The sequence below is a fragment of the Balaenoptera borealis genome (genome assembly GCF_965194805.1).
Source record: "Balaenoptera borealis genome assembly, chromosome: 6".
Classification (NCBI taxonomy): Eukaryota; Metazoa; Chordata; class Mammalia; order Artiodactyla; family Balaenopteridae; genus Balaenoptera; species Balaenoptera borealis.
In genome coordinates this window covers 47483715-47509038 of record NC_138863.1, presented here as the reverse complement: position 1 = coordinate 47509038, position 25324 = coordinate 47483715, and the positions used below count along the sequence as shown (strand labels likewise).

At 35.4% G+C, this 25324-nt stretch overlaps 1 protein-coding gene across 2 annotated transcripts in view; it reads left to right on the top strand.

The window, feature by feature from the left end:
* The window catches only part of FAM171B (family with sequence similarity 171 member B), a 66939-nt gene that overhangs the window by 17420 nt on the left and 24195 nt on the right, over positions 1-25324 (top strand). For both annotated transcript variants that reach the window (XM_082397518.1, XM_082397519.1), the window contains exons 2-3: positions 18569-18802; positions 23695-23787. In XM_082397518.1, the coding sequence (XP_082253644.1) occupies positions 18569-18802; positions 23695-23787 (327 nt within the window). The remainder of the gene's footprint in view (positions 1-18568; positions 18803-23694; positions 23788-25324) is intronic.

The window sequence follows — 25324 nt, the reverse complement described above, 5'->3', positions numbered from 1 at the left end:
AGGGAGGGTATTCATCTGTGAGCTTCATGTTTGCAGTACTATATTGATTCCTTTTGTTTTGCTGAGAAGACAAATTTGCTCTTAAGAAAGGCTGAATTCAAACAGTAGTTTTTATTATTCTTTTTTCTGTCTAGAAAATCTTAACATGAGCTGGAATATTCTCAGCGTACAAATAAGCCAACGAATACTGGCTGTGGTCCTTTGGAAAACTTTGTATGGAAAAGATAGTGTTTCTTCTTTATGGAGCAAACAGGAATGTTTTGCAGCTCGCCTCCTTTCTCTTTTTGCTAGCCTTGGCACTGTGCTGGGAAGTCAGATCTGTCCATTAAAATGGTGTGTCTTGAAACATTCTCTTTAGAAAAGAATTCTGCAAAGCAGATGAAATCTTCATTTATTTTTGAATACATGTCTCAGAGGAGTAGTAAATTATGTTTCTTTGTAGTATTCCCGTGACTACCCCACAGCAGAGAAGGGCATTGACATCCTAGTGGAGCCAGCTGATTGATTAACATATTGATTAGATCTGGAAGATTGTGTTCTGTAAAATTCAAGGCTGATTGAATTCTCGATTGGTGTGGCAGTTGCATCTAACCAGTTTAAAATTTTCTAATGTTAACAATATTCACAAGTAAAACAACATTTTAAGGAGTTTTCATTAAAAGATGGGATGAAAGAATGAAATAGAATTATTATAAACTACACATTAAGAGAAAAGGATTCAGAAATTATTTGCCATTCTTCTTTCTGTAAGTAGGAAGCAGGAGACAGTCATGAATTGTAAAGGCCAAGTAGGATTCATCAGGAGTTTACTGAAAATTCCTAGTCATGATGATACGGTTGTGTTCAAATTTAAGTAGTAAACCAGATGAAGGTTTACAAAGTTAGTAGGACAAAAATAAATCAGAGCAAGTAGTTTAGGAATTATTTTTAGTCCACTTTGAATGTACATGGAAACAAAGGATTCAGCCGTGTCAGACTGATTTTTTTTTTTTTTTCTCTGTACTTTCGGAGCCTGGCAAGTGGCAGGAAGGCATTGTCAACCCTGGACTTGTGTTAGGTTCACAGTAATAGCTTCCTGAATGGTTGGATCAGTGGATAAATGTATGCTTCTTGATGGGTTAGGTGGAATTGATTGACTGGTGTGGCAAAGGCTAATAAGGCAGCTGTGTCTAAATTGATGGCTGGCTAAATATAAGATTTGATCTCTACTGCTCAGTTCTTAACCTAAAGCAGCTTATGCTATCTTCTCAGGCATTGTCGTAAGAGAAAGAATTAGAAGCACTTAGTTTAGAAGTGGTAGTTTCTTAATCTATTAAGTCCAACAGTTAAAAATTAAATATGATATACTGAAATTCTAAGATGGAAAATTATTCAAACAGTCAAATAGAGAGATGGGCATATAGTGTAACACTCAAAGTCAATATAGCAACTGCAGGTGAACGTTTACTATGCAAAGTCTCTTTGACTTTTTGAAGGAACTTTGAAAAGTAAGGTTTTTGCTCTCAAGATACTTAACATTTAATCGATGGAGAGGGCATAAACATATGTAAATATAATTTAACGTAAGATGCCATAATATGCCCCATTAAGAGTTTCAAAGTGCTGTGGGAACCTAAGGGAAGGAGAGACAAACTTTCAATCATTAAGGGACTGATTTCCCAACTGCTTATGGCTTAATTACCTGCTTTTTCGTCACCACAGTTTTAGAGCCTACATTACAGGGGGTGGCTGGAAAGGAATAAGGAGAATGTTTTTTGTGCTGATTGTCTCTCAGTAGAAGGCCAGCTGGTAGAAGGAGGAAATAGAAACTAAGATTTTGGTTTGTGTTTTTATATTTACTCACCTGTTCACTGTAGGAATACATTTTCCCACTTCTATTCTGTTTTTATTTTTTAAAATTTCATCTTAATTATAAAAGATTTCAAACATATAGAAATATAGTCTATATAGTTTCATCACTGAAATTAATCAAATATTAGCTTTTTGCTCTATTTGTTTCAGATTTCTCTCTCCGTCTTTTTTTAGGAAATAAAAATTAAAGATCAAATCAAGCCTCACTTTCATCCCCTTTCCCTCATTATCCAGAATTCATCACTCTCCTGAAACTGGTGTTAATCTTTCTGTTTCAAAAACTGTAACCGATGAGCATACTTATTATACATATCCTTTAGCAGTTTGATTTTTTTTACTCAGTATCATGTTCATTGTTGATACATTAACATCTTGTTAATTCAGCTTAATTGCTACGTAATATTCCATTGTATAAAAAAGCCACACTGATGGGCAGTTAAATTTTATCTAGTGTTTTTTCAGTTTTCAATAAGCTTCAAGAAATATGAGAAAATTTAAAAAGCACCTATACTTTTTATTCAACATGTACAGTTATTTGTATTTGGTGCATAATAATTATTTAAATATGTATTCTGTTCTATTTATGAAGTAATACTGCTTTCAAAGCATTCAAAATGAAAGCAATTCATAAGGAAAACGATTCATGTCATACCTAGTATTGGTGTGAAGGTTGCGGTGCTAGGCTTGGAAGGGTGTTAGCAAAAGTATTTTTTAATGTGGTAAATATTGCTTTCGATGTTTGCTTAGGCCTGATACAGCATGCTTTGTGTCGAAGGATGAGACCCCCATTCGATATCTGAGACCAAAGCAAAATGCTGAATTTGTTGCATGCTTGGTAGGGAGAGCTATGTTGGTCGGGCACAGTTTTTCTCAGTAGAGCAGGAAACTGACCTTACGTGGAGGTTTTTGAGGAAGTGTTGAGTTCTGGGATTGGTGGACTTTCAGAGGTGTTGTGGGATGACACTGACGGTAGAATCTGGCTTCTCCGGTGAGGCTTTTGCTGTTTGGGTGGCAGGGCAGAGGCACAGTCGTTGGACTGGTGCTCAGGAGTGTTGGTCGCTGAGTGGTTGCCTTACAGAGGCGCGTTCACTGAGGCAACTTGTCAATATTTGATTGGTTAAAGGAGTTGCAAACCAATTCTGTGAAACTGAAGGCCCCTAACTTCGGTGCCCTTTCTCATGCTAGTCCTTCCTGATGTGTCCTTGCGTCAAGTCTGTATTCTAAAATTTAGCTACTCTTTCGACTTTAGCCTCAGTTAATTCCTCCTTGAAAATACCTCACATTCTCTCACTTAGAATTCAGATTTCCCTTTTCTGCATACCTATAATACTTTGTTCATATCATTTTTGTATGCCTTTCCTGCTAGATTTTGAACTGTTTCAGACCTGAAACTAGGTACTATTAAATAGAATAACATAAAAATTTAGCAGAGCATAGTTTCTGATACAAAGATGGTGTTGAATAAATAAAGGTTATGATATGTGCTTCACTGGATCTGGCATTTAACCTGATGCCTGGTCAATATTCAGTAACTGTTTACTCAAGTGAATTTCATCTGGATTTTTGAAAATATTGTGATGCTACCTATAGACCTTTCTTTCATACAAAATGCATACTGCTTTATCTTTTAAGATCTTTTGATTTCATGTTATTTTTTTTCACTGAAAAAAGAAATTAATGAATGATTTGTTTAGCTTGAAATTTCCAGACCAATATATTGCCTCTCTGCTAATACTGTAAACTGCATCCCATTCAGGCTGTAGTAGTCATGCTATGGTCATGCTTTAGGCACTCGTTCTTCAAACACCTGAATTTCTGTTTACTGGTCAGTATTCCTTTCAGATGTCTAATTAAAGGGAAATTACTACATTTTACTAAGTTGTCAGAGGAGCACTGGAGAAAATTCTGGTACTCATTCTGTTTAAATCTAACCACTCTCCCCACAGGGTGCGTCTCATCTGCTTAAACGAAATGCTGACAGTAAGTTTAAGACCCTTTTAAAAAAGCCATGCTGAAGCATGTATCTGGCAGGTTCTAAATAAGTTCCATTTTCTCTGTACTGATTTAGACATATTTTGCATGTAGAAGGAACAAGGAGAGAACAAGGAGAATGTCTTCTGAAAAAGGGAAAATGGATGTTTTATTAAGTCCTTTCCACTTAATTTTCCCGTGAATAGTCTATGAATTCACCAATGCCATCCCAAAACAACAAAATAGGTAGTATATGTTGGGCTCTTTGTCAGGCTATTGTTTGTCTATTTAGTTTTGTTCATAAGAAAGCTCTCTCAACCTATCAAGAAGGTGTGAAGAAAAAAAACAACAACTAACAATGATAGGAATGAAATTTAAAGTAAAAGGAAAATAGAATAAATGATTTCAAAACTTTACTGAATATTTTTCATGGTAACTCCCTGGGGAGACAGGAGCAGTCATATTGATATATCGACTACAGCAAAATAAAATATGAATACTCTTCTGTTTACACTATAAATTGGTATCATATTCTGGAAAGCAGTTTAATAATACATATCAAGAAGCTTTAAACAGTTTATACATTTTGGCCTATTATTTTTCCTCCCAAGGAAATAATTGAAAATTCAGATGGAGATATATGTACATGGATTTTAATTAAAGCATTGTTTGCAAATGCGAAAAATTAGAAATGACTAAACATACACTAATGGGAGAATAGGTAAATGAATAACAACCCATAGAATGTTCTTCACTAATGAATCTGGTAATTTTGAAAAATATTTAATAGCATGGATACATGTTCACAACACAATCTTAACTGAAGAACACAGCATATAACATTCTTTATTTATTTTCTTTTTTCTTCCTACTATAATGCATGCTCACTGTAGTAAGTCACATCACATGTTGTAGTAAGTCAGATAGTATCACCCCATGACCCAATTAATATAGTCAGTGTTAACAATTCGGTCAATTTCCTTCACACCTTACTTCATGCTTATATAAACATATACACAATTATATACGTATATACAATATGTTTTTAATTTTATAAATCTGTTTATAGATTTTAAAAGTACTGGGTAGAATCCAGTACTGTATGGAATCCAGTACTTTTAAAATCTATAAGTAACTTGGAGGGAATCCAAGTTATTTCTGAGAAATTGGATTAGGAAATATTTTTTTATTTTTCTGTATTTTCCAAATTATCCGTATAGAACATTAAAAAAACACTGAGTGAAGCCATACCTGAGTTAACCAGGTATTTTGAATGTGAGAAGGACACAGAGATAAATGATTAAAAAATAACAGGTATCAGTGATTAAAAAATACCCAAAACAACCAACAATAACTATTAGTAGACGTAGCCACCAAGGTCAGCTTTCTTTCATGTCAGTATCCCATGTCTCTGATTCTCTGGGGTGCTTGTGCAAGCCATGGAATAAATGTGCATGCCCGTTTTAAAGATAAGAAGTTTAAATTCTTTTATAGTAAAAGAAACAGAATACTTGAAGAGGATGGCTTTAGGTCATGACCCTATCCCCTTGGGATATACTTATTTTTTAGGTCAGTGGTTCTCAACCTTGGCTGTACATTAGAACCATCTGGGACCTTATGAAAATTTGATTCCCTGGACTGCATCTGCAATGATTCTGACTTAATTGGACTGGGGTGGGGCTTGGGAATATACTAAAGGTTCCCCGGGTAATTTTGATGTCTACACAGGGTTGAGAACCACTGTCCCAGGCCAAGAGAGTTGCACATGCTGGAAAAGGTAACAATAGTAACACATCATGCAAATTGATAATTTTGAGGTTTTGTTAGATTTTCATTTAATATTTCATGTATTTGTTTATTCAAGCAATCAGTCACACATTCAGAAAATAATTGAGTAGACACATGCGTGTTTACAATTCTAAATGTGTTTTTTTCCAAAGAACAATTGTTTTCTGGGATGTTCTTACTAAGACAAAGTGAACAGGCACTTTTAGAAAGATGGATGCTAAGAGTTCACATGTGACTCATTTCTTGCCTAACATTGTTAACCAGAATAATTTAATCATACAATTCTCTTAACTCAAACATCTTATGTGCACTTTTTTTGGTACTATCACTCTTTTCATTTGATTCTCTCAGGTACATATTGAAGGCAACTAATTTCTTTGTATCTCTCACAGTGACTAGTACAGATCATGCATATTGTAGGTGCATGTGTAGCATAAAATGACTGCTTAAAACCAGACTCTGGAACTTTCTTGGTTCACAGTCCTTTTAGTGCCTCAGTAATTTTTTTTTTTTGTGGCCGGACAGCAACTTCTAACAACTTAGTAGTCATTTGAAAAAAATAATACATATTTGCTAATTACTTAACGGGATGTACTTGTCTGTTACACACTGCACAACTTCTCTGACCCTGGAGTGAGACGGAACACTGCCATCCTCATTTCCTGTTCAACATTGGTTTTCATGCAGTGTTTACTTTTTAGCAGAACAATCACTGAGCACTCAACTTCACAAAGATCTCATGTCATTGATTTGAGTGTAGAATGTTGAATTATGGACTCCCAAATTAGTTTGCTTTCATGAAAATTTAAAATATCTTCTGACACCTCTGAGTTTGTTGTGTCACCTTTGGTGGCTTCGAGCATAGTTTAGGTTATTGTGGCCCCAAATCTGGGGCTTTTGATGTTTTTCTGTTATAGGCACGACAGAGGATTTGTCTACTAAGTTTTTGTTGATTATGTTGTTTGCTTTAGAAATCCAATTGCTAAGCCTATGCATACATTCTAACAGAAGACTAATCATAGTCTTTCTTTATAGCCTTAAGATGTGGAACCACTAAAAATAGACACTTAAAAAAAGCACTTGGATTCAAGGCACTGCACTAATAAGTACTTTATAGTACCATATTCTTTGATTCTATCATGTTTTTGAAATTTGAACGATCTCACAAACAATGGTAAAGAAAACTTCCCTGCTGCAGGACAGAGAGGAATAGGCTGTCTGTCCCGTTGCGTCGGGCTTAGAGATAGTGGGCTTTGGGCAGTGCTTGACTGTTCTCTTGGCAGGAGGTGGAGGATGCTGGCCATTCCAGTTGGGATGGACCCTGACCCTACCGTAAAGCCCATGCTGGAGAAACGTGCTAACGTGGGCTCCAGGAATGAGTTCTCTCTTACGCCAGGTCCCCTGGCTTGGAGTTGTGCAGCTCAAAATCATAATCATACTTTACAATTATTTGCTCTTTGGAGTATTACGTCCTTTCTGGCAACTTGGTGGGGAATATTTTGGGGGGATAATTTGAGGGAGACATTTTTAGTTTGGTAAGCTAAATCTTTTTCAGGATATTAATTATATAAATAGCAATAGCTTGATCCTCCTTTTGGCCTGGATGACATAGTCCTTTCCAGACTTCATCCATCAATTTTACTAAATTAGGGATACTTAAGGAAATTGACTCATTAAGTTGCAAAGGAGGCTAGAGTACTCTGTGTTCAGTTCAAAGAGTTCATACTTAATTCATCCCCAAGTGGGTATTGTACCCCAGCTGACACATCTAGCCCGATTTCCGTTGTTACATTCACGAGAGGGAACATTCATTGATTGTTGGCTCTCTAAAGGTCTCCTCTCCTATATACTATCATTAATATATTTGAAATACCTAAGGGAAAAATATTTACCACTCACAGATTCCTAATGGACTGCTCCTTTTAAATAGCATTTTATTAAGAAACCTAAGTCTGAGTGAAATAGATTTTGTAACAACTTTATATTTTTAAATTCTTTAATTATTTTCCCAAATGGTTTTTTTTCCCTTATAGCAGTCTCTTGTTTTCACCCATATTACTTGTTTCCATTTTTATTGTCAACTTCAATTTTGGCTCCTTGATGACCTGCTACAGAGATTTTTCCAATTAATTATTTAGAATTGGGTAATAATTGGTAGAACTTAATCTTCATTTAATTGCTTTTCTAAGGAAAAGCCACAATGGTTGCCCTAATCTTGTTTTTTAAAGTTCTTTCTCAACATCACAAGAGTGAACATATCTGTTGAAGAAGTTATTGAAGGAAGAACTGGTAAAGAATCAAAGAATCTGTACTTTGCTTAAAGTACATAACTTACGAATGTTCTCTGCACAGAAATGGTTGCTTACACATTATCTCCTTGCCCCTCCCTCCACTGCAAGGCTTATCTACCTCATATCACACATTTGCATCCTCCCTTGCAGTTATTAAGTGGTCCTGAGCTAGTAGTCTCACTTCATGATTTCAGAGTAAGGAATTCATTCATTAATTCAATCATCCATTCAAAAATAAGGATTGATATTTGAGGATACAGCAATAAAGAAAGTGAAAAATCTCAATACCTCACAGAGCTAACATTCTAGTAGGGGAAACAGAAAATGGACATAATGAGTAAATTAAACAGTATGTAAAGATGATAGTATGGAAAAGATAGTTTAGGGTGTAAGGAAAGTGATAACACAGCAGGTTTGGTTGCTCAATCCTTGCATGTCTCCAGGGGAGCCTGGAACCATGATTGTTCCTTGGCCAGCTCCTGAGACAAGGCCCTTGGAATGTTCTTTATGTTGCTAATGAATGATGATGTTTTATATGCCCAGAGCAAAGGGGCATACTCTTCCATCTTGTCAAGGCTTCTCAGGATTATTTAGCGAGTTTATGATACACACCTGGTATCTATGCTGGGGTCCTGTGTTTCAGCTACCATGGCTGGTTACGTAACAGGAACATGTCTATGTGACCAGCACCCCCAAGGCAGGCTTGGACCCTAAGATTCTGTGCAGGGAAAGCCAATCCAGACACTTCGCATGTGTCCCTGCAGCTCACAGTTAGAGAAGAATTGTGTCTTGTGTAAATTGAGCAGGAGAAGGACTTGGAAGCCCATGCCTGACCTCTCTGGGCTTGGCTGATGCGTTTTTTTTTTTTTTTTTTTTTTAATTTTTTTTAATTAATTAATTAATTTATTTATTTTTGGCTGTGTTGGGTCTTCGTTTCTGTGCGAGGGCTTTCTCTAGTTGTGGCAAGTGGGGGCCACTCCTCATCGCGGTGCGTGGGCCTCTTACTATCGCGGCCTCTCTTGTTGCGGAGCACAGGCTCCAGACGCGCAGGCTCAGTAGTTGTGGCTCACGGGCCTAGTTGCTCCGTGGCATGTGGGATCTTCCCAGACCAGGGCTCGAACCCGTGTCCCCTGCATTAGCAGGCAGATTCTCAACCACCACGCCACCAGGGAAGCCCCAATGCGTTTATTTTTCACGTTGTTTTTTACTCTTTATCCTTTTGCTGTTACAAATCTTAGTTGTGAGTATGACCTGCCAGTAAGTGGTACCTTTTGCCTTCTGCCGAATCACTGAACATGAAAGTGGTCTTGGGACCCCCGAGACATAGAGCAAGAAGGACTGGGAAGGTAGGACTCATGATAATTAAATTCACTAAATTCCCATCTTTCCTCTAAAGAGGAATATCTGCTTCTCACGTTTTCTTAGCTCAATCATTTCTGTTTTTGGTGGAGACTTCACATATTCTGTTTAACCTCATTGTTCTTTCCTCAGTCTTTAAATTTTTTTTGCTGATTTGTCTTAGGAAAAGAAATCTCACTTTTTTTCTCTCAGTCTTTTCATCTGTGATGCCACTGGGCTGTCAGTTCTTCTGTCACTCCATACTTAGCGCCTTCGTATATAGTGTACGTAATTAATGCATGCTGGGTGAAATTTGTGAGTGAATGAATAATTGTGATTCTGAGGCAGGATGAAAAATTGAGAAGACAAGATAAAAGTTAGGATGAGAAATGCCTGTGGAGTGAGCTTGGACAATATGTTTTAGGATTTTGATTTGTTTATTTATCAGACTGATTTATTTCTACGGAGGGAAGGGGCCCTTCGGGTAGGCAAGAAGGAACTGAGTCCAAGTACTAATGGTTCACTTTCTCATTTGTTCCCTATTCAGTCAACTGCAATGTGCTTGTTCTTAAGTTACAAGGACTCTTTTTTATGTCATTCATTTCATTAGTTTTGGTGAATCACACTCATTTAAGATTCTGGTCCTAATGGAGAAAATGTGCATTTTACTTGGTCTATAACATTTTTCACCTTTGGCGATCATGTCCTTATTCTGTCTCTGTAATTTCTTCTTAGATTTGACATTTTCCCTGTAATGAATATTAGTGCAATAAATTTGTTTTTCCTTCAAACAGGCACAGATTTTTTTTTCTCTTTAACTCCACAGCCAGTAAGAATTTTGGATCCAATCTGATGCTTAAGCAATGAAAAGGAGGCTTTTCTAATTTATTGAACTTTTTCTTTAATTCAGCTCCCTTTTGTTCCTTTAAAAGAAGGAGGCTGTGTGTCCATATTTGAAATGCTGTAGAGATTAAACTGTTGAAGCCATTTCCACCCTGCTTTACAGAATGTGGAATAATATGTTCCTTTCTTTCACAAGCCCCTTTGTTGTCCTCACTCTTTCCTAAACTTTCGGCCCTCCTTCCAATTAAATAGGGAAATTGTGCTGGTACCCGGGAGAAAGAATTTTAAAACTACTTTGTTCGTATTGTTTTGTAATAGTGAAAGTAAGGTTAATCTTTGATGTAATACAATTGCATTATATTTATTTAGCAAGTTTTGCTACTTATGTGTTCTCTAGTCAAAATTTCCAAGTTAAATTTTCTTAGAAGGAAGGAAAAGTCGTATTAATTTCCAAAAGGAAAAGGAATCTTAATATTTGTTTTTGTGATTATTGTAATAATGTAAAATATTTCTCATTGGCAACTGTGGGATTAAGCTCAAAATTTCACCAAATACTGGGGCTGGAAAGCTGGCTGTAATTTCAAGTGGCTTCTGTAGAAATCCTACAATTATCATTCTTTCCCTGGTTCGTGGTCACTTCTGATCACCTCTTCCTCTCTTCCTTCATTTCTTCTCTTTTTCCTGCTCTTCTCATCTTCCCTCCCTTCCTCCCCACCCCTGTTGCATTCATCTAGAATCTACATGCTAAACTCTGGCAAAACACAAGGCTGAGTTTGAAACAGTATTGGCTGTCAAGGAGATTGTTCTCACAGAAAAGACAAATGCACAGAAAGTAAAACATACACCATAATATACTATGTGCTATCAGACAACTCAGTACAGAAGAAAAGAGCCCATCTAACTAGGATAAGGCCACATTTATTTGAAGAGGGTCGTTTGACCTAAACTTTGAAGGATAGATTAGGATTTTTGATGGGTAGAGATTAAAATTAAGATTTTTTTCAGATAGAAGAAAGGAATGATGTAGCAGGAGAGTGGGTTGGTCTTGGTTAGTGACTAGTGACCCATTCATGTGATGATGTAGAGCAGGGTTCTGCAAACTTTTTCTGTAAAGTGCCAGAGAGCAAATAATTTCTTCGTAGACCATATGGCCTGTGATGTTGAAGCAAAAGCAGCCATAGGTAATCCATAAATGAGTATATTGGCAGTGTTCCAATAAAACTTTATTTACAAAAACAGGCTGCAGGTCAGAGTTAGCCTGCAGGCTGTAGTTTGCTAATCCCCATAAAAGAGTGGTTAGTGGGAAATAAGGCTGGAATGGAAGGTGGTGGCCAGATGTCAGCTTTTGAATGCTAGGCTAAAGACTTGGGAATTAATTGAAACTCTCTTTAGTGAAACCATGATGATGTCTCTACTAAAGGCTTTAAATACCTTGACATTTAAATGTGGAACCAGATGTTTTCTATTTACATCCTAAGATATCTGTATAGCTAGCTCTATACCAAGATTTCTCTGACTGAATATTTTGTATGAAAATGGTGGGTGGAGAACAAACTCTAGGCCTCTGAATGCCCCCAGTAAAGTTTGATTTGAGTCATAACATCTTTTGGGTTCTCACCATAAAGTCTCCACTGGAATGGATCAAAGAGTCAGATCATGGAAAACAGGAGAGAATGAATGGGCAGGCCCTTTAGAGATCTGAGCTCAAAATGTCAACAGTTTCCCTGTTCAAAAAATGATAATGTGAACTGATTCCAAAATAGATATGAGATCCACATTTTTTAAAAACCATTTATTGAGGCATGATTGACATGTAAAGGCTGCAGATATTTAATGTATGTAACTTAATGAGTCTGGGGATAACTATACACCTGTGAAAACATCACTACCATCAAAACCACAGACATATCCATCACCTCCCAAAGTTTCTTCCCGCTCCTATTATTATTATTATTTTGTGGTAAGAACACTTAAAGTAAGATCAATCCTCTTAGAAAATGTTAAATATATAGTACAGTATTGTTAGCAATAGGCACTGTGCTGTATACTAAATCTCTAGTATTATTTATCTTGCATAACTGAAACTTCACACCCTTTGACTATCACCTCCCCATTTCCCCCTCCTCTCAGCCCCTGGCAATTACCATTCTAATCTCTGCTTCTATGAGTTTGACTATTTAGTTTCCACATATAAGTGAGATCATACATTATCTTCTTCCTGTGTCTGGCTTATTCCACTTAGCATAATGTCCTCCAGCTCCATCCATGTTGTTGCAAGTGGCAGGATTTCCTTTTTTTTAAAAGGCTGAATAATATCTCATTGCATGTATATACCAGTTTTCTTTATCCATTCATCTGCTGATGGACGTTTAGGTTGTTTCCATATCTTGGCTATTGGGAATAATGCTGCAGTGAACATGGGAATGCAGGCATCTCTCTTTGAGACTGATACTTATAGGAATAGTTACACATGTTGATTCTGAATTTCTGCATAATTTCATAGAAGATTGTATTAGGTACTATAGAAAGTTGTTGTTTGTTTCAATATTGCCTTTTTAAAACTTCCTCTATAGTAATATCAGATAATTCTGCAGTACTGTTTTTTCACGTTTCCTTAGAATCTTCCTCAAGGTAAGAATGTATCCTATTAATGTTTGCAGCCCCATTACCTAGCTAGTGCAGATCTGGCCAAAGTCAGGCAGTCAATAAATATTTGTTGAATGAATCAATGTAGGTAAACATTTCTAATTGTTCCCAACCAATTATTTAATTTCACTATATTTTTGTGTTCTTTATTTTTTTATAGCTCTCATTTAGAATGCATAAACCTCAAAGTTTGAAAATTTTCATTGTTAAAATATTTTATTAAATTTTATCTGTGACCTGTTTATAAAAACGTTATCTACCTAGTATATTTTTAGCACTATATTCCTAGAGAGGAAAAAAGTTGTATATTAAATTATTGTAGATGCTTGAAACATAATTGAAAAGAAGTAGGCTAGTTTTTGTACTGGAGAAATCTGAGAAAGTTTCTCCATGGGTATAGTTGTAACCTACATAATAGTAACAACATAATAAGATGATGTCAGATTGTCTTGAAAAGAAGTGGAGTTGTAATTTCTCAGCCCACCCCACTCCAGATGTCGTCAAATAAATAGCTATTCTGGACTTTGATTTACCTATCTATATCCTGTAGCAAAACCATAATACAGTGTTGATTCTAATATGCTTTTTCAAGAACATTTCTTTATACCTATTTAGTAGTCTTTTGAATTTTAGTGATGCTCATTACTTAATGCTTCTAATCATGTGCTAAATAGTTAAATCTTTGCCAGCAACCTCAGACCTTGCTCATGGGTGTATATTTTATTTTTCCTTGTTTCTCTCAACATTTAGATTATATGTTTTCTTAGGGTGCAGTTGAAATCATTTGATATTGAACCATTTTTAAACCAATGGTGACATACTGAAAAGAAAATTATGTGGGCAAGACATAATGATTATAATTACATGACAGAGAAAATAATATGGACATGGAAAGCTGAAAAAATACAATGGAGAAGAGTAGGTAGATTATGGAGACAAAAGCACCTCTGGTTGAAAACCATATATTTAATCACACAATCTGCCCAGTCTAAATGCCAGAGTATTTTTGTTGGAGAAGAGAGCTAGTGAGGGGGATTATTATGGATATATATTACTTCTGGCTGCCAGTGCTGTTTGCCTGGTCAAACTTGACATCACAGAAGTCAGAGGCATCCTGTTTAAGTCAATGGCAGGTAATTCTTTATAACTTTTTATTTGAAGGAAAAAGAGTTGTTTGTGCCTCTTTAATTGCTGTAACCAGGCTTTCAGCCAAGATTTTGTTTTTTGGGTTTTGTTTTTTTTTAATGCTATTTTTGCTGCTGCTTATGTCGGGGCCAGAAAAACCAGGCTGAGAGAGGGGAGGAGCAGCTCAGAGAATCAGCAAATGAGCACTTCCTTCTCTGCATTGGCTGGGAGGAAACAAGTGAGCTAGTGAATATGATGGAAACCAAATTCCTAAGGCTTTTCAATGAGAAAGAATGTGGAGTAAAACACATGGAACTTGGAGTAAAATGAACCTGTTAATCCTGCCTGTAATTTATTAGCTGCTCAACTTTAGCCTCGATTTCCTTGCCTTAAAAGGAGGAAGTCTTGCAGATTTGTATTAGGATGAAATTGGACAACATGTGTAAAGTTTCTGGCACTGGGCCTGAGGGAGCAGCGTGTGTGTGCATGTGTGTGTATTATACAAATAACTAGTTTTTCCCATTTTCCCATTTGAGCTAGAGAGGACAGTGCTGGTCAGGCCTACAGTATGTCTTAAGTCTGTCAGGCAATCTAAGGTACAGATATAGGGGATCTCCACAGACAGAGAGGCTGTGAGTTTGATAGCCAAGATTTGACCTTTGCAAATTGTTTTTTCTGAATTTGATACTCATTTTCTCATCAAATTTATTACATTAACATTATTAGCACATGTGGAAAAAAAGCATCCATTCTGGATTAGAAAACATTTTATGAATCAAACCCAGCTTCAGAATGCCAGGAGGTTTTAGGGTGTCTTATTTTGGCAACTGTACTTTTACAAAGATGAAACATATGGAATATGCAGAGTTTTTTTTTTTTTTAATGAGTTTAGCTTAAGATCTTACTACACATTGGACTTTGTCTATAAATCCAAAGGCTCTGAGAATTTCTGAAATCTTTGGAGCAAACAAATTAATAAAAATTCCCTGTTGGGTCCCATTCCTGAAAATGCTGTTGAAGGAACCATTGTAGGTACATTTGATTTGAATAAGACCCATTACCAAATTTTAATAGGGAATGTTAATTCTCTTATCTTCTAGTTATGTGCAGTCTCCCTCTTACGTGGTTTCTCATATTTTTGGTACATTAGCCTTCCCTCCTTTGCCTTCTCTTATAAAAGATAGGGTAGCCTATTAAATAAAATATCATATATTTACAGTTGCATCCCATGTCATTTAAGGTACTTGCTTTGGAAGCAAGCAACAGAACCTGACTCTGGCTACAAGATTCGGGGGAGGGATTTTGATATAGCTCACAGATCAGCAGGAGGGACAGTACAACCCAGCTTCTGGAAGGAGAGGGACATGAAAACACTGGAAATCACAGAGGGTAGGAGTTCATAGAATCTCTCAGATGATTCAGCTCCAGCAACTGTTAGCCTCTGTGTATCTTTATTCACATTTTGAGGGCCTGACAGACGGTCTGGCCTGCATTAGTTAGATGCTTTATGCCAGTGGCTCAACAAATTTTGTCTAGGGGATTAGGGGCAGGTGACTGGGGGAATTATTTTGAATTGAGCAGCAGCTACTTGTCCTCTACACATAACTAGTTTTTTGTACTAGGTGGATCTATTCAAGGACATTGGTTTAGAAGCCCATCATGCCCTATTTACATATGGCAACCTTTTACTTTTTTGCCTAAGAGTTGTATTTCCCATTTGAATTTGAAGCCATGGTTTGGTATCAGCATGTATGTATGATTACTTTTTTTCTTTTTAGTTGATGTTGTATAAGAATTTAAGTTCTCAGTGATGATTGCAATCATACATTCCTTGAATTAACTTGAGTAATGTGACCCCAAGACTCACTATAACATGATGTAAAGATGGCTTTGGAGTCATTCATGGGTGGGGACACTTGAAGGCTGACACAGCTTCTTTTTATTTTTTTCTTTTAACATCTTTATTGGAGTATAATTGCTTTACAATATTGTGTTAGTTTCTGCTGTATGGACACAGCTTCTTAATGACTGTGAGATTTGAGGCAGTTTGCATTGCTGCCTGAATGTCTGAAATCTCACTTCTTCATCAGTAAAATGGACTTGATATTACATATTTTACAAAGGTATATTGAGATTTTTGTGATAATATACACACAACAGTTCCTTGGCAACAGGAACATGTATGTATTCCTAGCCCTTTTTCATATTTTGATTTTAAATTGTTAGCAACTTGATTTATTTTAGTGTGAAAACATAGTAGTGGGATGAATTTAAGATATGATGGGGAGGTAGTTAAATAATTTGAGGAAAGCTTGGAGTTACGGCCCAAGGCTTAGTTGACCTTTTAGTACCAGATGCTCCTGAATTTTTCTACTAAAAGTAATGATAGTAATGACTGCTCACAAATAATTTAACCTCCCACAGAGGCTTTTTATTATTAAAAATGCCGAGAAAGTAGAGGTGTGGATGAACATCAGTTATCTATATTTTGCCTTGTAATCTATTCTCCATATTTACATTTGAATATATACAAAGTTGTTCTGGAAATTAACCATTTTTCAGATATACTAATGGAACCTCATTTTAAGGTGTGACTCTACAGGAGTCATTGTTTCCCCCAGTTCTTCCCATTTGCATGCTCTAAAGTGGGACTAGAGTAGCTTTTAAGGGTATAATCAGGCAATTGTAGTGCAATAAGAGCACAAGCTTTGAGGAGAGACTGTGGCGAGTTTGTCTGGTTTCCTCCATGGCCGACTTACAAACCTTGCTAACCTGCAGTTACCAATATATGAAATGAAGACAATCGTATCTATCTAATGGGGGTGTTTTGAAGAGAAAATGGAATGATGCACTTAAAAATTAACACAATGCCTGGTTCATTAACCGCCAACACATTTTAGTTCTTATTAGAGTTAATTATTACCATGTATGAGGAAATTTACGAAAAATATGTTTGTGTCTGAATATATAAAGAATTGTGTTTGGATAACATTTAACCTCATTTTTAGATTCTTAAATGGATCAGGACTATTTTATAACTTGCTGAATGGTACCTTTCCTAGGACTGGGCAGTTACAGTGGTTCTATTTGTATTTAAAATGTCTTTGTACGGTCAAAAGCAATTTAAAGTCTAGCTTATCTTAACAAAAAATAGATAAGGTGTGACAACAGTTTTGTAGCAATATTGCAACTCAGTCATTGTTGACTAGGATTTTTTACCTGACGTGATGTTCTTGCTAAAAATTCTTATAAAAAAATGGGTTTGTTTACACAAATGCATAACAGCATAATTAATCCTTATGAGATGTTTCTTACTGATGTACTCATGTTCATGAAGTGGTCTCCAATTGTGAAGTAATAATTTTTGTTATAAATAACGATACTAACATTAGATTTGACAGCCAAACACTGTACTGAGCACATTATTTGCATTATTTTACTTTATTAGCTCAAAATAGTTGCTATCTCCTGATTTTACAGATGAGCAAATGGACCGAGAGGTGAGTAACTCACCCAGAGTCACATGTCTAGGGAATAGCAGAGATGGACCTTGACTGGCTGCAGAGCCCATTTATGGTAGAAGATAAGGCATCTTAGGAAAGGTGTTACGATACAGGCTTTGCAAAGGCATTTCCATGATGGTGAAAGTTCTTTTGTAGCCAGACATTATCATTGGTAAATGCATGAACACACTGTCAAGATCTATAAGGCTGGAGGTTTAAGTAGAAAAAGCTTTAATTCTTATTTTCTTGACTTTATTATTTTCACATGTTGTGTCTATATATTTAATGGATAATGTTTTTTTATATTTTAGAAAAAGGTTTTTTTTTTTTTGTTTAACTTAAGTATAGTTGATCTACAATATTAGTTTCAGGTATACAGTGTAGTGATTCAGTATTTTTGCAGATTATGTTCCATTATAGGTTATTACAAAGTAACGGCTATAATTCCTTATGCTATACAATACCTTCTTGTTGCTTATCTATTTTATAGATAGTAGTTTGTATCTGTTAATCCTATACACCTAATTTGTCCCTCCCCCTTCCCTCTCCCTTTTGGTTACCTTAAGTTTATTTTCTATGTCTGTGAATGTGTTTGTTTTGCATATACATTCGTGTTATTTTTTAGATTCCACATATAAGTGACATCATAGTATTTATCTTTCTGACTTATTTCACTAAGCATAATATTCTCTAGGTCCATCTGAGATTTTGTTTTGATATTTTGTAATTTGGAACTAAAACACATCCCCTGCTTTCCAGACAACAGAACAAAATAAAGGAGCTAGCCATGCACTAATGGGTTTGGTGAGGTGGCATTTTATTCTAAGACCTTTGACTGTATTTTAAATTAGTATTAAATCTATATAACTTGATAATATTAGAAAATAGTAACATAAAGTAAAAATTATTTTCCTAAAGCCAGAAACTCTTTCCATTATTCACTGTTCTCCCTTCTTCTCCTTCTAATTGGCAGAGAAAATGGAGTGATAATACTGTGCCGTATTAATAATAAATTCAAATTTATTCAGTTTTAGGAAGAATAATGAATTTGTTGGAATGTTTAACACCTCTTTCTATCCATCCATGTGTATGTATTTCCTAAATTTTTCAACAGTTTTGTACTGTTGGCTCAGGTGTCTTAAATGACATTTTAAAGTATAGTGACATGCGTTCTAGGATATAACGTGCTGCGATTTTCTTTTTCTCTTCCAGTGTCTGTATTTATGCTGAAAGTCCAGGTGAATGACATCATCAGTCGTCAGTACCTGAGTCAAGCAGTTGTAGAAGTGTTTGTAAACTACACGAAGACAAATTCCACAGTAACTAGAAACAATGGAGCAGTGTTGATAAGAGTACCCTACAAGTTAGGACTCAGCCTAACCATTATTGCTTACAAAGATGGCTATGTGTTGACACCTCTGCCTTGGAAGACTGGAAGAATGCCAAGTAAGCAGTTAAACAATGTTTTGCCTTCACTAAATGTAAATGATTTTTTCTCTTGTTCTGATAAACTGAAAATTAGACTATGTGAAGCCAATATAAGGAGGTTAGAAAGGCGTGCCAGTTTGAAGAAAACATGAAGGTCTTTTTCCTTCTACAGAAGCTTGAAGGAATCCCGAGCAACAGCTCTGCTCTGGTACAAAGCTTGTCTGCAGGTGGGGGAGAGGGGTGTGGCATGCCCAACGAAGTAGTTAGAAGCAGGATGGGCCAAAGTAAAGTAAAGGGCCAGATAATTAAAGGACATTCTCAAAAGATAAGATGAACAGTTTAGATTTACGTGATGAATAATAAAGCAGTTCTCGTAGATCCTTGAGCACATGAAAGTAAGTTGTTTAGAAACTGAATTTACAGTGTATAAAGAACAGGGCAACAGCAGGGCTAAAATGGATTCAGGGAGCCTGGCTATGAAGCTGTGGTTGTGCTGGTGGACAGTAGCCTGATGTAAGAAAGGAAATGGAAAGGAGAGGTGAGAGTACAAGAGGCATACTGGAGAAAGAATTATTAATTATTGTGGCATTCATTTCACAATATAAACATATATCAAATCATCACATTGTACACCTTAAACTTACATGATGTTAGATGTCAATTATATCTCAATAAAGCTGGAAAAAAATTGGTAGGAGTTATTATAACTAATTGAATACTGGGAAAATTGGCCATACAAGGTACCAGAATACAAGTCTGATTGACTGGAAGGATGATACATTAGGTAATCAATCTTTCTAAAAATTTTATTTTTTATTGTGGTGGTTCTTGTTGTTAGGTTTTAGATATTTTATTTAGTTTCATATTGGAAACATTTGAATTCTTGAACTATTTAAATTTAGAATGAGAAAGAAAATGAAAAATGAATTAGATAATTTAATAAGACTCATGTGAATAAAATTGTAATAAAATGACTGGAAAATCCAGATAGGGATGTATTTGAGGTGAATTCATGGTCTCAAATGCTTTAATTTTTTTTAAAGACAGAAATGAAGTACAACTATTCATTCAACAAAAGTGAGAAAAATAATGAAAGAAGAAACCAACTAAAATGGGAAAAAGGAAATAAAAAGATTGAAGTAGATTGGCATATATTAGAAAAATATAAAGAAATAATTGACAAAATGTCAGTTCTTTGAAGTAAATTATACACACATCTAGCTAATTTAAACAAAAATGAGGGAAATAAAAGATAAAAATACATAAAAGCTTTAAAAATCATAAAAATTATCAAAAAATTTGGCAATAATCTTAAAAATCCAATAAAACAAACAGTTTTGTGATAATATAAATGGTATATTGATTTTAGATGAGGTAGATTAATAACCATGGGTAAAATGTTCTGGGTAAAAATAACTTCAAAGGCTATAAGGAAAAGTGCCCCAGATCATTTTACCAAATCAGTACAGCCTTGATCCTGAGACCTAACAAAGGTAATACAAAATTAAATGCCCTCATGTGTGCATACTCTCTCTCATATACACGCACCTCTCTATTGACCAGTCATACTTATAACTCTAAATGCAAAATTCCTAAACAATACAGAAAAGAATTTCACCATTATTTAAATATAGCATACTGTCAAGACCAAGTAGGATTTTTCTTCTTTGCAGGACTATGAGGATGTCAAACTTCATTAATTTTATGTATCATATTAGTAGAACAAATTAGAACTAATATGTGATAATATCAGCAATTGCCTGAAATGTTGCCTGAAATGCATTTTATAAGTTCACCATTCATGCCTAACCGAGAACACACTCTTTAAAAACTAGGACCACAAAGATATCCTTAGGTATCTCAAAATCATACTTAACTGTAAAATATTAGAGGTGATCCTACTAAAATAACAAACTAAACACAGATGTCTATATTATTTTACATTGTAGTAGAAGTTATTATCAGAGCAAAAAGATATTAACAGATAAAAAAAGGGGATAGCTATTAGGAAGGAAGAATCAAAACCATTTTTTCTAGTTATGATCATATCCCTGGAAAACTACAAATTAGTATCGCTACAAATCAATACATGTTTTTATATACCAGAAGTAATAACCAATTAGGAAAAATAATGAAAAGAAATCCCTCTCAGAACAACAAGAACAAACAAAATATGCAGGGAAACCTACAAAAAAACCTGAAGTAACTGTGGGGAGGGAAAATAAAACTACCAAATGTTACTGATAGACCTAAAAAAAAAAAAAAAAAAAATCAACTAAAACACCAGATAACTGGAAAAATATTTTTTCTTAGCTTGAATATTGTAAAGATTTGAATTCTTCCCAGATTAATTTATAGATTTAATGCATTAACAAAACACTTGGCAAAATAACCCTTAAAGAACACATTGTCAAAATACCTGAAATCTTGTTTTAAAAGATGATTTACTAGAGGCAATTTGCCATTCCAGATAACTAAAATATATAGCTACAGAATTAAGTGATATTTTACTATGATTTGTAATGTGGTACAAATCAGATACTAGTAGGCATAAAAAATATAATCTATGATAGGAATCATAAATCATTGAGGAAAAAGCTGAATATTCAATAAGTAATATTGGGATACTTTGGTTAACTATTTGGAGTAAATTAATTTGAATCCATATTCCAAAATATATTGCTCAAAAAGTTAAAATATGGAAAATTAAATTACATTAAATTTAATAAACTATCTTATTTTTTTAGGATGGTCTTTTTAAACTGAAAAGCAATGAAAGATGTCATAAAAGGTAGATTTCCCCATAATTTTAAAAAGTAGTAAAAAATATTTGAAATAATGAGGAATGATATCCTTAATGTGTTAAGAATTCATACACATCAGTAAAAAAACCAAGGCCCTGCCTAAATAAGGTAAATGGATAAAATCATGACTTAGTTTTCAAAACAGGAAATACAAATGATTAGTAAATATGATAAAATATTTTACCTTCTTAATAATCTAAGTATGCCCCCCAAATACACATTTCTTAGATTTTTTCACTTTAGAAATATTTTTAAAAAGTGAACATACTCAATATTGACAAGCTGGGCAAGATGGCCATCCTCAAACACTGCTGGTGGGAGAAGTCGGCAGTGTTATCTGGATAACAACTTTGAAATGTGTGTGTCAGTGTCTTCGAAATCTTCATCATCATTGACTGCTGGGAATCTATCCTAAAAACAAACATATAAATAAAGTGGACAGATATCTGTGCACAAGGATGTTGAGTCAACTATTATTTTGTAATAGTGGAAATGGAAACAATCTAAATATACAATATTGTACAATGTAGTGGTTAAGTGAATCTTGATACTTTAAGAAATATGTGACCTTGAAAATGTCATGAAAGTTTCTATTGAGGGACAGAAATGCTTACAATATTATTTTAAGTGAAAAAGCAGGGTGAAAATATTCTGTATACAATATCATACTCCCTCTTTTTAAAGAAAAATCACAGGAAAAATCCAGGAAGAGCTATACTGAAATACTAATAGTGGTTGTCTCTGTGGTGGTATTGTGATGACCATCATTTTCTTCTTTCCTTTTCTGTATTTCTCAACTTTTCCAGAGTGGATATATATATCCCGTTTATAATCAGAAACATTTTTTAAAGTCAGAGGAAATCTGAATCCAAGTTTAAGTGACTTTCTGAAAGATTCTCCTCAGGTTTAATAGAAAAAGCTGTCAGGGTAGCCCTTTTTAACCTACCTGGGACTAAGAAAGTATCCAAATATGGGATACAGTCGTCTTGGGGTCCAAGCTACTACCCTAACCACCTTCTCTCCAATCTAATAAGTCTAACAATCCATCTAAATGTTAGTGTATTCTGAATTAAAATTACTTTCATTTGGTAGTCCTCTATTCCTACTTAAGAAAAAAGTATATTATTTTACATCCACCCATACATCATTGTATACTTTTAATATTTTATCCTGTCTTTTCTGTATTTCCTTTACAGCTCTTTGAAATATCTCCAGATTTTAAAAGTATTCTCATGCAAGTGTGTTTAATCCTTTCTTAAGTGATTTAGGGATAGTGTATCATTTCTGTTGATATTTACTTGCATTGCATGGAGGAGAGAGATCAGTGAGAACTTGTACTTTAGGTGATGCCTCAGAACTTATTTTTCTTTTGCAGGATTGGTCAGGTTGTTTGATTTGGTCTTGCTTATAAAACGATGGTCTTTTGTCCCTGCCTCTTGTTCCTGATCTTGAAAGAATTTAGTTATCTTTCAGGGGATCTGCACTTACTCATCGCACCAGGCATTTCAGGTGCCTACTCTTGTAGGCGGGTCCAGCTTCATCCTCCCTACTACTAAATGTTGCCTCTGGATCATTTTACGTGTTAAACTGTTTCTTCCTTTGGCAAAGCACAGTCTGTTTGGCGAACCACACTGTGAAGAAGAGCACTGCACCTTTGTATGGGAAGTTAAAAAAGAAGAGTGATGTACTCCCCACCTGAGAGAACCTTGAATCATGGGGCCAGGAAAAACGGTTTAAAAATTATTCAATATAACAAGGAAATAGGTAACGAGTATATAGAGAAAATAGCAGAGGGTTGTTTAAGCATTTAACTTGACCAAATATATCTGGGGTTAGTTAGAGAACATCATTAGTCACCTTGGTACAAACTACCGTATAAAATTTTTAAAAATTAGTAAAATAGTGATGCTGAATGGTCTCACTTTACTATGTTCCTTTTTTTCCTCCATCATATTTTACATGCATTCTTCCTTTGTTTTGAATTGCTTTTCCCATCACAGAATTTCTTTTTCCCCACATTTTTAGGACCTGCTGGAGCAGAACTATATTTGTCCCAGTTTTCCCCCCATGTCTAATAAAATATCCTAATTATGCTATATTTCACAGTATATTCATCAGTTACACTTTCACTGTTCCCGCAAAGCCAAGCAAATATATGGCTATTTGAAGACACTGTTTTAATTACTGGAAAATTAGCTGGTAAGTACACCACTTCTTACTTAGCTAGTAAGTAAAGAGACTATATTTTGACTATATTGTATAACTGTGCTTCTTCACCAGTGGATCAGTGTTGATTATAAGGTGGGAAAAATCTAAATTGATCAGGGATGATTAGTACTGACTATAAGTTGATCTGAACTGATTCTTATTTCACTACCAAACTATAGCATTTTTTTGTGTGTGTGTAGTGGGAATCATTCTCTCTTTTACCATTTTAGCCACCCCCAGTAGAACATCTGACTTGCAGAAATACTGGAAAGAGTCCCTGAACTGCTTTCCAAATCACATCTCTCACTGGGCTTTAGTGGTTGGTGAAATTGGGAAAAGGACTCAGACGTTTGGGGCTTTCTAGTTTGCAGGTCACCTTCATTCCTGCCTCTGACATTAATCTTGCTGCCTGTGTGGGAAGGATCTGAGGCTGGGGAGTTAAGTATCTGCTTGGCAGACATGATTTGCCCCACTCACATATCCCAAGGGCAAGAATACAGGAAGCGTGATTTGGGGTCTGATTCAAGCTGTGTCCTCCAGCTCTGCTTTACCAACCACGAAGATGATAGTTTTATCCTTACCTCACCTCCTCACCCCCCTTAACTAGTCCCAGCATTTTGTGACTCTTACTGCATATTATGTAAAACCTCTATAAGTGACAATAATTGGCTTTTTTGTTTCTTTTGGGAAATTAATGTTGAGAACTAAAGCATAATAAGAATGAACTGGTAAAGGCAGAAAACCTCAAAGTCCAATACAAGAGTCAAGGTAAAAAGAACTGTTTTTGAAGTTCTCTTCATCTTCAGAAGCTATCTTATTTAGTCCTAATGTATTAAAAAAAAGAAAGCCTAACGCTATCATTTGGAAAAAATTAACTAGGGCTTGATTAATCTTAGAGTAATTTACTGAGCAAGGCAGTGGAATCTCTTACTCTTGCACTGAGTTTGCCGGTGCATGGCAGGATGGGTGGATGTAGCGCTGCGTATGAAGGGTGGAAAGTAAATAGAAACTACATGTTTGCAGAGAGAAGCCACATTTTATGCTGCTGGGGCCTTAGTGAAATCAGGTTCTCCAAAGTCCTGCTTCATTTGTTTGTTTTGGTTTTCTCTTGACACATCCTACTCCTTACTGGATTCTTCAAACCCCATTACAAATTGTAATTTCTGCTGGGTTGTATGAAAAGGAGCGGCGTGAGCATATTCATGTACCACTCCTTTGCCACTGTACCAAGCAGTGGTGAGCTCTCGTCTGTCTGGGTGGCACTGCCCATGCCACGTGCCCATCTCTGTGAGAACACTGTGAGCCCTCTGGAATTCCTTTTACTGCCTCATTTCCCTAAGAGTTGACCTATTGGTGAGGCCAACCGAGAAAGGATGGATGTTTCTGATGATGTTATATCTTTCCTTAGAAAGTACACATCCTCACTTCTTAACTTCCAAAAAACGTTTATATTTTTCCTTCTAAGATTTTATCAGGAAGTTGTTCATTTTGTATAGTGAAAAATGTGTTAGGCCTGTGTGTAAATATA